General features: G+C 52.3%; 1 protein-coding gene across 1 annotated transcript; it reads left to right on the top strand.

The window, feature by feature from the left end:
• Positions 1-595: 595 nt before the first annotated feature.
• On the top strand, positions 596-13,205 carry LOC138355398 (proline-rich protein 36-like; the record flags this gene model as incomplete). Its single annotated transcript, XM_069310287.1, has 4 exons — positions 596-682; positions 5,443-6,295; positions 10,338-11,000; positions 11,713-13,205. Coding segments are annotated over exons 1-4 (3,096 nt in total), but the record flags the coding sequence as incomplete, so codon positions are not given.
• Between the last annotated feature and the right edge of the window lie 273 nt (positions 13,206-13,478).

The raw sequence follows: 13,478 nt of genomic DNA, 5'->3' as shown, positions 1-13,478 counted from the left end.
ATTGAGATAAGCAATAAATACATCTCAAAGGGATAGTGTAGCTTAGGCTATTTCTACCCCCCACACTGACTCTATAACCTTAGTGCTACTGAAAATGGTTATCAAGTCTGCCGCTTTCCGTTTGCCTTCCAGAGAGGGTAAGTTCTAATAGTGTATATTTACCATTTAAGCTGGTATGTTTTCGGTGCCCTGTGTGTGTGTGTGTTAAAGGTCCTGCACGAGTGGTAATGTTGGGAGACACGACACAGCGCCTCGTCACTGTTTATTTGGCCTGGCTTGGGAACTGTTGTTGCTTTCAGTACATGCAAACTTAGCTCGTCTTGGCCACTAAACAAGACGTGGTTTTTCTGTTTTTGTTTGGAGTTTAAGAGCTGATACGTCTGCTGGGGAGGATTGTTGTTATTGTTGTGTTTATGGCGCCAGCTGATTGTTGCTGCTTTTTTTGTCAGGGTTTCGTTTTCTATTTGTCCGTCCCGGGAGTTTGAGTTCTATGAACAAGTTAAATATGGCTTAATTCTTTAGTTGACTGGAGATATTTAGCCAATGCTTTGGCTATTTAATATATATGTAGTGAGAGATCCCCTTCCCCTAATATATGCTCGATAATGAAATGCAGTTTGAGGGTGGCAGATACTGGCTTGAAATTTACTCTGGCACAATGATGTCTGAAACAGTGAAGGAGGTAATGTTCAATTTTCTCTCGACCATGGCAGTCGATGCCAAGTCCATTTATGTCTCCTGTATTTACAGCTGTGTGCTGCTAGTTTGCTGTGTCACAACCTTAGTCAGGTCATTGTGATATCACAATAAAAACAAATACATGATATCTATTTATCAGGTATACAAGTTACTTGGTGTTCTGCAGATAGTTAATAATTTATAGTAACGCTTAGGTCGTTTTATTTTAAGGATATCTGCAGTATCTTGGGGCACGGGAGACATCTCCCGTCACGCAGGGTGCAGTCGCACCTCCACAGATCTCCAGTATCAGCTAATGATACTGGTAATGGCCCCAAAGGGCCACCACTTACGGGCTATTCATGCCTGTGCCACCTTTTGGGTGGCTTAATCTTCATCAATCAGTATCTTGGGCACTGACTCATTGTATGTATACTCCACTGACTTATAGTATGTATACCCCACTGATGTATTGTATGTATACCCCACTGATCTATCGTATGTATACCCCACTGTCCAATCGTATGTATACCTCACAGAGTGTCATATATATTATATATATATATATATATATATATATATATATATATATATATATATATATATATATATATATATATATATATATATATATATATATATATATATATATATATGTCGTACCTAGTAGCCAGAACGCACTTCTCAGCCTAATATGCAAGGCCCGATTTGCCTAATAAGCCAAGTTTTCCTGAATTAATATATTTTCTCAAATTTTTTTCTTATGAAATGATAAAGCTACCGATTTCATTATGTATGAGGTCAATTTTTTTTATTGGAGTAAAAATTAAAGTTGATATATGACCGAACCTAACCAACCCTACCTAACCTATCCTATCTTTATAGGTTAGGTTAGGTAGCCGAAAAAGTTAGGTTAGGTTAGGTAGGTTAGGTAGTCGAAAAAAAATTAATTCATGAAAACTTGGCTTATTAGGCAAATCGAGCCTTGCATAGTAGGCTGAGAAGTGCGTTCTGGCTACTAGGTACGACATATATATATATATATATATATATATATATATATATATATATATATATATATATATATATATATATATATATATATATATATATATATATATGGGGTGTGAGTTTTCAGTTGCATATAGTCCTATATATATATATATATATATACATATATATACATATATATATATATATATATATATTTATATATATTGTGACGGTAACGCGTTGGTGTTCGGCTGTTCAAAGCTAGGGGTATGGCCTCGTCACATAGAAAAAAAAATAGAAAATCTGGAACTTCGTCTGTGGTAAGGTAAGGAGAAGACACAAAACACAAGTAAATTTTAACAATGAAATTTTAATTACGTTAAAGAAAGCAAAACATGAATAAAATGGACATACAAATTCGTATAATAAAATCAATCAAAATAATAAGAATAATCAAATGGCAAAATGAAAAGTTACGTTAAGACAAGTGAGCAAATAACAAGTATATGGCAAACAAAATAAATAGGTGCAGGAATATTGGCTTCAAGCTATCACTTCTCTTAGTACACGTAAGCCTGGGGCTTAGTCTACCAACGAGACGTGTTAACTTGTCGAAAGCACGGGATATTCTGAAGACTGAGGTCGTGGCGGCCCCAGACATCAAGTAGTATGGTGGGTAGAGTGCAGTTGCAGCTGGACCTGCAGCCAATCAGCGACGAGCAGGCGACAAGACAGGTAGTTTGGCGGTTTGAGGTGGAGCAGGTGTTCCTGGCTGCATACGTTTTGCGCTCTGGCAAACCTTGCTGGTGTTGTCGTTGTTGGATTTTTCTTCCATAGTAGTTTTATATAGATTTGTAGAGACGTATTTTGGAGGGAAGAGCAGGCTCAATCTCTTGAAGGAGATTATCGTCACAATATATATATATATATATATATATATATATATATATATATATATATATATATATATATATATATATATATATATATATACCCCACTGACCTATTGTATGACCTAGTATACCCCACTTTACACTTTACTTCACCTAGATTAGGATTCACCTTGAAGATTCACCTAGATCACGCTCCACGCCCTTGGGACACAGAAGTTTATTCATTGCTGAACTTGTTGTGCATCCTACCTCCAGACTATCACCCCCCCCCCCCGCACTCCCTGACTACCACCCCACGACCACAACACCTGCCACCACTCTTACCACGACCCCTCACCACCACAACCCCCCCCCCCTCTACCACAACCCACTCCCCCCTAGCACTGAGGGAGTGAGAGTGGCCTTGGCCTCTAATCGATCTCGACTAAACATTGTAAGTGCTGAGGGACGACCGCCGGGGCGACAGAGAGAGAGAGAGAGAGAGAGAGAGAGAGAGAGAGAGAGAGAGAGAGAGAGAGAGAGAGAGAGAGAGAGAGAGAGAGAGAGAGAGAGAGAGAGAGAGACACACACACACACAAACACACACACACACACACACACACACACACACACACACACACACACACACACACACACACACACACACACACACACACACACACACCGTACAAGCCTGCATGAGCCAGGTGCTTCACAGTAGAACTAACGGGGCTGGAGGCGGGGCCGGCCTTGTCATCCTGTGAGGGGCAGTCAGACAGTTCACTGAGAATGTCGTGTGTAAACACACACGCTGGATGAGTACACACACACACACATGCTCACACTCACGCTTACGTACACACACGTGGCCTGATAGCCACGGGGGCCTGGGGCTGAGTGGACAGCGCTCTTGATTTGTAATCCTAGGGTTCGGGTTCGATTCCCGGCGATGGCGGAAACATATGGACAGAGTTTGTTTTACCCTGATGCTCCTGTTACCAAGCAGTATATAGGTACCTGGGAGTTAGAGAGCTGCTACGGGCTGCTTCTTCGGGGGGGGGGGGGGGGTGTTGAGAGAAAAAATTATTAGTTGTTAGTTAGTAGGAGTTGATTGACAGTTGAGAGGCGGGCCGAAAGAGCAGAGCTCAACCCCCCCCCAAGCACAACTAGGTGAATACAACTAGGCGGATGCATGCACACACACACACACACACACACACACACACACACACACACACACACACACACACACACACACTCACCTGTTGATTGACGGTTGAGAGGCGGGACCAAAGAGCCAGAGCTCAACCCCCGCAAACACAACTAGGTGAGTACAACTAGGTGAGTACACACACACGCTAGTGGCTGAGAATGCAGGGTCATTCTGTGCTCCATGGGGTTTGTCACGTCGATGGAGCGCGGGCACTCCTGACCAGTAGATTGAAGGTTGAAAGGCAGGGTCCATGAGTTTAAGCTCAAGCCTCGTATATACAAACAGCTGATTTGTCACACACACACACACACACACACACACACACACACACACACACACACACACACACACACACACACACACACACACACACACACATTGTCTGAGTTAGGAAAACACTGTTAAATAAAATATAGATACTGTTCCCAAAAGATTCCTCCATACTGCACCCGCAAGATATCGTAAGATTTTAAGGGTTGACAGATGCTAATCTTCTTGTTTGAGGAGCTGATGTTCACTTGAGACAGTTAAGCAAGTCCCAGCTGTGTCTGGGTACAAGTGACATGACAAAACCCAGCGGGTTTTCTTCCTATTGGGGAGTGTTGTACATGCTGCTATGGCGGTGTGTCCACTCACAGGATGAGTGGCGCTGCCCAAAACTGTCACTATGGCGGTGTGTCCACTCACAGGATGAGTGGCGCTGCCCAATACTGTCACTATGGCGGTGTGTCCACTCACAGGATGAGTGGCGCTGCCCAATACTGTCACTATGGCCGTGTGTCCATTCACAGGATGAGTGACGCTGCCCAATACTGTCACTATGGCGGTGTGTCCACTCACAGGATGAGTGGCGCTGCCAATACTGTCACTATGGCGGTGTGTCCACTCACAGGATGAGTGACGCTGCCCAATACTGTCACTATGGCGGTGTGTCCACTCACAGGATGAGTGGCGCTGCCCAATACTGTCACTATGGCGGTGTGTCCACTCACAGGATGAGTGGCGCTGCCCAATACTGTCACTATGGCGGTGTGTCCATTCACAGGATGAGTGGCGCTGCCCAATACTGTCACTATGGCGGTGTGTCCACTCACAGGATGAGTGACGCTGCCCAATACTGTCACTATGGCGGTGTGTCCACTCACAGGATGAGTGGCGCTGCCCAATACTGTCACTATGGCGGTGTGTCCACTCACAGGATGAGTGGCGCTGCCCAATACTGTCACTATGGCGGTGTGTTCACTCACAAGATGAGTGAACACTGCCCAATAAACTCGCCTCTCATGGGAAAAAAAATAATCATCCTTGGGAGAGGCAGGGAGGGGTTTTGGGGAGGGGGGGTGGGTGGGGGTGGAGAGGGGGGCAGGGTGGGGGGGGAGAGGGGGGCGGGGTGGGGGTGGAGAGGGGGGCAGGGTGGGGGGGGGGGAGAGGGGGGCGGGGTGGGGGTGGAGAGGGGGGCGGGGTGGGGGTGGAGAGGGGGGCGGGGTTCAACAGCAAGGGACCGCCAGGTGCGTTCTAGCGGAACACGACAATTCACTCCTATGATTCATCTCTATCATCAGTAGTATAACTTCTCTATTGTATGGCTCCTATAATGGTTTTTATAACATCTTTCAATAAAATTGTGGCGAATATTAAAAATAGATTTATTGTAAGTGAAATCTATTTATAGCCTACTGGTGAGAGGGTGGGGTGGGGGCACGGTCCCCGCCACGTGGTGCTGGGCTACCACTGGCCCTGGCCGCTGTCAAGCCACCACTGGCCCTGGCCGCTGTCAAGCCACCACTGGCCCTGGCCGCTGTCAAGCCACCACTGGCCCTGGCCACTGTCAACCCACCACTGGCCGCTGTCAACCCACCACTGGCCCTGGCTACTGTCAACCCACCACTGGCCCTGGCCGCTGTCAACCCACCACTGGCCCTGGCCACTGTCAACCCACCACTGGCCCTGGCCGCTGTCAACCCACCACTGGCCCTGGCCACTGTCAACCCACCACTGGCCCTGGCCACTGTCAACCCACCACTGGCCCTGGCCACTGTCAAGCCACCACTGGCCCTGGCCACTGTCAAGCCACCACTGGCCCTGGCCACTGTCAACCCACCACTGGCCCTGGCCACTGTCAAGCCACCACTGGCCCTGGCCGCTGTCAAGCCACCACTGGCCCTGGCCGCTGTCAAGCCACCACTGGCCCTGGCCGCTGTCAAGCCACCACTGGCCCTGGCCGCTGTCAAGCCACCACTGGCCCTGGCCGCTGTCAAGCCACCACTGGCCCTGGCCGCTGTCAAGCCACCACTGGTCCTGGCCGCTGTCAAGCCACCACTGGCCCTGGCCGCTGTCAAGCCACCACTGGCCCTGGCCGCTGTCAAGCCACCACTGGCCCTGGCCGCTGTCAAGCCACCACTGGCCCTGGCCGCTGTCAAGCCACCACTGGCCCTGGCCGCTGTCAAGCCACCACTGGCCCTGGCCGCTGTCAAGCCACCACTGCCCCTGGCCGCTGTCAAGCCACCACTGGCCCTAGCCACTGTCAACCCACCACTGGGTTTCACACACAACCTATCTTTTTACCACGCCCTTCCCTCCCCCCCCCCCATCACCAGAGCCCAATAAGTGGACTAGCTCTAACCGTCGATAACGTGTGTGTGTGTGTGTGTAGGCACCTATTTGTGCTTGCGGGGGGTTGAGCTTTGGCTCTTTGGTCCCGCCTCTCAACTGTCAATCAACTGGTGTACAGGTTCCTGAGCCTACTGGGCTCTATCATATCTACACTTGAAACTGTGTATGGAGTCAGCCTCCACCACATCACTGCCTAATGCATTCCACCTGTTAATTACTCTGACACTGAAAAAGTCTTCTAATGTCTCAGTGGCTCATTTGGGTACTAAGTTTCCACCTGTGTCCCCTTGTTCGTGTTCCACCCGTGCTGAAGAGTTTGTCTTTGTCCACCCTGTCAATTCCCCTGAGAATTTTGTAGGTGGTGATCATGTCTCCCCATACTCTTCTGTTTTCCAGGGACGTGAGGTTCAGCTCCCTTAGCCTTTCCTCGTAGCTCATACCTCCCAGTTCCGGGACGAGTCTGGTGGCATACCGCTGAATCTTCTCTAACTTTGTCTTGTGTTTAACTTGGTATGGACTCCAAGCTGGAGCTGCATATTGCAGATTGGTCTGACATAAGTGGTATACAGGGTCCTGAACGATCCCTTACACAAGTTTCTAAAGACAGTTTTTATGTTGGCCAATCTAGCATATGCCGCTGATGATATCCTTTTGATGTGGGCCTCTGGGGACAAGTTTGGTGTGATATCAACCCCCAGATCTTTCTCTCTATTTGACTCTTGCAGAATTTCACCTCCCAGATGGTACCTTGTCTTCAGCCTTCGTCTAATTTCATTACTTTACACTTTCCTGAGTTGAACTTTAGTAGCCATTTTCTAGACCATTCCACCAGTTTGTCCAGGTCGTCCTGTAGTCTCTGTCTCTCTTCATCTGTCTTGATTCTTCTCATAATTTTTCTTCTCATATTGTGAAGACCTCCTGGAATCTTTTGTCGAGTTCTTCACACACCTCCTCGTCATTCTCTGTGTATATGTTCTCCCCTTTTCTCAGTTTCATCACTTGTTTCTTCACCGCTGTTTTCCTCCTGGTATGGCGGTGGAGCAGTTTTGGTTGGGTCTTAGCTTAACTCGCAATGTCATTTTCATACTGTCTCTCTGCTTCTCTTCTCACTCTGAGGTACTCATTCGTGGCCCTCTGGTATCTCTCCCTGCTCTCTGGTGTTCTGTTATTCCTGTAGTTTCTCTATGTTCTTTTACTCAATTGCTTCACTACCTTGCATTCCTGATTAAACCTGAATTCTTCTGTTGCTTTTAATTTTTCTCCTTTTGGGCTGGGATAAACCTGTCTGCAGCTTCCTGGCACTTCTGGGAGACATAGTCAATCATGTCCTGTTCAGTCTTCTCTCTAAGTTCTGTTTCTCATGGGATTTCCCTTAGGAAGTTCCTCATCTCGTCATATTTCCCTCTTCGGTAATTTAGTCTTTTCTCTTCCAATCCCATCCTGGAATAGGGTTGTTCCTACCTCTACACACGCACATGTGTGTGTGAGTGTGTGTGTGTGTGGTGTGTGTAGTGTGTGTGTAGTGTGTGTGTGGTGTGTGTAGTGTGTGTGTGTGTGTGTAGTGTGTGTGTAGTGTGTGTGTAGTGTGTGTGTGTGTGTGTAGTGTGTGTGTAGTGTGTGTGTAGTGTGTGTGTAGTGTGTGTGTGTGCGTGCACGCGTGTGTTACCACCGTGGCCAACCTCCCCCGCAGCATGTACACACAGCCTTGATAATATAGCAGATGTTTGTCTGTCCATCTACAACTAGACTTTTAAAGCGTTGCCCCCTTCCTTCCCCCCCCCTCCCCCCGAGGCCTTGACCACCACGTCCCCCCTCCGCCTCAACCCTCACAGCTTAGAAACAGCTCAACCGGAGCCCTCCCCGCCTCCCCCCCCCTAATCATGGGGCCAAATGCTTGTTCAATGTTGCAGGTGTGCTCGTCCCAAGCTGCGGGCAGGGGGGGGGGCCCTAGTCACAACCACTACGGGCTCACCATAGCCCGTGCTGCTTGGAACTTTTTCTTCCGAGTAGCGAATTTTTAACAACAATCCTAGACACACATTCCTCACAATGTTGCTTTTTTTTGTCGTACCGAGTCATCCAATCCGGTATTGTTCTGATTGCAGATTGTTATTAATGAGGATTTGCGGCAAGGACATTGCTGGAACAAAGAATTTGGCGAGAGTTCACATAGTTGGCGTAAGGAGATAAATTTTATCGGAGGGTGTCTCGGGCTGCCAAGACAGTTAAAGGAGGTGGTTTCCGCCTTGTCTTAACCCGGGAAGTGATTAGCGTCGGTGTGGCCGCCGCCAGGATCTCCGCCATGAATAGTTAATGAGGCGTGTGTATGCCTTCAAGACCTCCGCTGCCCGCGCGCAATCGGCTCTCTTTTCTCCCTCCCCCCACGTAAAAATTGCGGTGGTTTACCCCTGCGGTTACCTTGCGATGATTCCGGGGCTTAGAGTCCCCGCGGCCCGGTCCTCGACCAGGTTCTGATGCCGTTGGTGAGGTTAAACCACTCCATTTTTGACGGATATGGGCTCCGAGGCTAGCGAGGTGCTCCTGGGAACTGGTGTGGGGTGAGAGGGGGTTCCGTCAGGCCTAGACCCCAGGACGTGGACCCCTGGACCCCAGTGTCTTAGGGACTAGGACCCCAGGATCTTGGGGACTAGGACCCCAGGATTTTCGGGACTAGGACCCCAGGATCTTGGGGAACTAGGACCCCAGGATCTTGGGGGACTAGGACCCCAGGATCTTGGGGACTAGGACCCCAGGATCTTGGGGGACTAGGACCCCAGGATCTTGGGGGACTAGGACCACAGGATCTTGGGGGACTAGGACCCTAGGATCTTGGGGGACTAGGACCCCAGGATTTTGGGGACTAGGACCCCAGGATCTTGGGGAACTAGGACCCCAGGATCTTGGGGGACTAGGACCCCAGGATCTTGGGGACTAGGACCCCAGGATCTTGGGGGACTAGGACCCCAGGATCTTGGGGACTAGGACCCCAGGATCTTGGGGGACTAGGACCCCAGGATCTTGGGGACTAGGACCCCAGGATTTTGGGGACTAGGACCCCCAGGATCTTGGGGAACTAGGACCCCAGGATCTTGGGGGACTAGGACCCCAGGATCTTGGGGACTAGGACACCAGGATCTTGGGGGACTAGGACCCCAGGATCTTGGGGGACTAGGACCCCAGGATCTTGGGGGACTAGGACCCCAGGATCTTGGGGACTAGGACCCCAGGATCTTGGGGACTAGGACCCCAGGATCTTGGGTACTAGGACCCCAGGATTTTGGGGACTAGGACCCCAGGATCTTGGGGAACTAGGACCCCAGGATCTTGGGGGACTAGGACCCCAGGATCTTGGGGGACTAGGACCCCAGGATCTTGGGGGACTAGGACCCCAGGATCTTGGGGGACTAGGACCCCAGGATCTTGGGGAACTAGGACCCCAGGATCTTGGGGGACTAGGACCCCAGGATCTTGGGGGACTAGGACCCCAGGATCTTGGGGGACTAGGACCCCAGGATCTTCGGTGCAAGGACCGTATTAATATGTTATCGTTCTGTTCAAATGTATTTGTGGGTGTGAGCAGGAATAACATTTACTCCTACGTATCTAAAAATTATCAAAGCTTACGCCCTTTTACACACAAGAGTTTAGAAGAGGGTTAGAAACGGTTTAGAAGAGGGTTAGAAAAGGTTTAGAAGAGGTTTAGAACCATTAGGGGTTCATTCAAGTGATGACTTAGAAGGCTTTGTGCGCAATACGACCTTCACGTGTCAGAACATGATATACAACAAGATGCTAAACAGCAACCAAGTTAAAAGTCCTGGAAGGCAGAACTCTCCTTGAAGCCAATATTAACATTCAGGACACCCTTGGAGCCTGAGGCCATGTATACATAAGCATGACATCAGTGACGGAGGTGTAACTAAGCCATCTCCGGCTTGACGTCTCACAGGGTGATCCGCGCCCCTCAGGAGCCGCGAGCCAGATGGTGCCGGAGAGTGAGGTAATATATGAGCGCCTCACCGCCCGCCAGGTCGCCCTGGAACCCCCCGACACCCGCCAGGTCGCTCTGGAACCCCCCGACACCCGCCAGGTCGCTCTGGAACCCCCCGACACCCGCCAGGTCGCCCTGGAACCCCCCGACACCCGCCAGGTTGCTCTGGAAGACTCCGACACCCGCCAGGTCTTCCTGGAAGACCCCGACACCCGCCAGGTCTTCCTGGAAGACTCCGACACCCGCCAGGTCTTCCTGGAAGACCTCGACACCCGCCAGGTCTTCCTGGAAGACCCCGACACCCGCCAGGTCTTCCTGGAAGACTCTGACACCCGCCAGGTCTTCCTGGAAGACCCCGACACCCGCCAGGTCGCCCTGGAACCCCCCGACACCCGCCAGGTCTTCCTGGAAGACCCCGACACCCGCCAGGTCTTCCTGGAAGACTCTGACACCCGCCAGGTCTTCCTGGAAGACTCTGACACCCGCCAGGTCTTCCTGGAAGACCTCGACACCCGCCAGGTCTTCCTGGAAGACCCCGACACCCGCCAGGTCTTCCTGGAAGACCCCGACACCCGCCAGGTCTTCCTGGAAGACCCCGACACCCGCCTGGAGGAGGTGCTGCCGCCGCCACAGGTCACATGTGAGGAGGGGCACGAGGTTAGGGAAGAACACCAGGAGCTCCAGCTGCCTGGTGCTCCTGCTACCTAGTTTAGGGAATTTATGGAACAAATTATTACTGAACATTTACTCAGTGATTCTCTTCACCCACCACCTCTAATATTTACTTACTCATTGATCCATCACAGTTGGAAACACCTTGTGAGGCATGAAGGTGGGCTAGGCTGACCCTTATTCCTTTTGACCCAAACGAGTGAGACACTTCTCTGGAGATGAAAGATTTTAGTCACTGCCGTTAACAGAAAACAACGCTTGTAAAAGACTAAAGGTCACATAAACACCAGTGAGCATGAGACAGCAGGAGAAGGATCGTGAGAGGCGACGAGAGACATGTTATAGGGTGCTAGTGATAGGGTCCCATCATAGAGTGGACGCCCCTGGCCGTCCAATGATAAGGTGCCATCATATGGACGCCCTTGGCCGTCCAGTGATAAGGTTCCATCATATGGACGCCCCTGGCCCCACACGACGGGGCAGGGTGGCGCCAGGCCGCTCCTCGTCCCCCGGCAACAACAACACCTCCTCTAATTACTTGTCTATCACAAGGGCCGGGCCACGGAGGCGGGAAAACAATCCCCCGGACAGAAATAGCTCGGCCGCTCGCGTCACTCGCAGACTAGAACACTTGAGCATCTCAAAATATTAGTCTCAAAGAAGGTGGTGTAGGTTTCCAGTTTGGGTGTCTGGAGTACCTTCCCTGGTCCCTCCTGACGCTGGTGGAGCCACACCACCAGCCACACCACCAGCCACACCTGCAGCCACACCACTAGCCACACCTCCAGCCACACCTCCAGCCACACCTCCAGCCACACCTCCAGCCACACCTCCAGCCACACCTCCAGCCACACCTCCAGCCACACCTCCAGCCACACCACCAGCCACACCTCCAGCCACACCACCAGCCACACCACCAGCCACACCTCCAGCCACACCTCCAGCCACACCTCCAGCCACACCTCCAGCCACACCACCAGCCACACCTCCAGCCACACCACCAGCCACACCTCCAGCCACACCACCAGCCACACCTCCAGCCACACCACCAGCCACACCACCAGCCACACCTCCAGCCACACCTCCAGCCACACCTCCAGCCACACCTCCAGCCACACCTCCAGCCACACCACCAGCCACACCACCAGCCACACCACCAGCCACACCTCCAGCCACACCACCAGCCACACCTCCAGCCACACCTCCAGCCACACCACCAGCCACACCTCCAGCCACACCTCCAGCCACACCTCCAGCCACACCACCAGCCACACCACCAGCCACACCACCAGCCACACCACCAGCCACACCACCAGCCACACCACCAGCCACACCACCAGCCACACCTCCAGCTACACCACCAGCCACACCACCAGCCACACCACCAGCCACACCTCCAGCCACACCTCCAGCCACACCTCCAGCCACACCTCCAGCCACACCACCAGCCACACCACCAGCCACACCACCTGCCACACCACCAGCCACACCTCCAGCCACACCTCCAGCCACACCACCAGCCACACCACCAGCCACACCTCCAGCCACACCTCCAGCCACACCTCCAGCCACATCACCAGCCACACCACCAGCCACACCTCCAGCCACACCTCCAGCCACACCACCAGCCACACCACCAGCCACACCACCAGCCACACCACCAGCCACACCTCCAGCCACACCACCAGCCACACCTCCAGCCACACCTCCAGCCACACCTCCAGCCACACCACCAGCCACACCACCAGCCACACCTCCAGCCACACCTCCAGCCACACCACCAGCCACACCACCAGCCACACCACCAGCCACACCTCCAGCCACACCTCCAGCCACACCACCAGCCACACCACCAGCCACACCACCAGCCACACCTGCAGCCACACCACCAGCCACACCTGCAGCCACACCTCCAGCCACACCTCCAGCCACACCACCAGCCACACCACCAGCCACACCACCAGCCACACCACCAGCCACACCACCAGCCACACCTCCAGCCACACCACCAGCCACACCTCCAGCCACACCACCAGCCACACCACCAGCCACACCACCAGCCACACCACCAGCCACACCTCCAGCCACACCTCCAGCCACACCACCAGCCACACCACCAGCCACACCACCAGCCACACCTGCAGCCACACCACCAGCCACACCACCAGCCACACCACCAGCCACACCACCAGCCACACCTGCAGCCACACCACCAGCCACACCACCAGCCACACCTGCAGCCACACCACCAGCCACACCTGCAGCCACACCACCAGCCACACCACCAGCCACACCACCAGCCACACCACCAGCCACACCTGCAGCCACACCACCAGCCACACCTGCAGCCACACCACCAGCCACACCACCAGCCACACCACCAGCCACACCTGCAGCCACACCACCAGCCACACCACCAGCCACACCACCAGCCACACCACCAGCC

The sequence above is a fragment of the Procambarus clarkii genome, chromosome 67 (assembly GCF_040958095.1).
Source record: "Procambarus clarkii isolate CNS0578487 chromosome 67, FALCON_Pclarkii_2.0, whole genome shotgun sequence".
Lineage (NCBI taxonomy): Eukaryota > Metazoa > Arthropoda > Malacostraca > Decapoda > Cambaridae > Procambarus > Procambarus clarkii.
The sequence above is the reverse complement of the archived record's forward strand: the minus strand, read 5'-3'. Positions and strand labels throughout refer to the sequence as shown.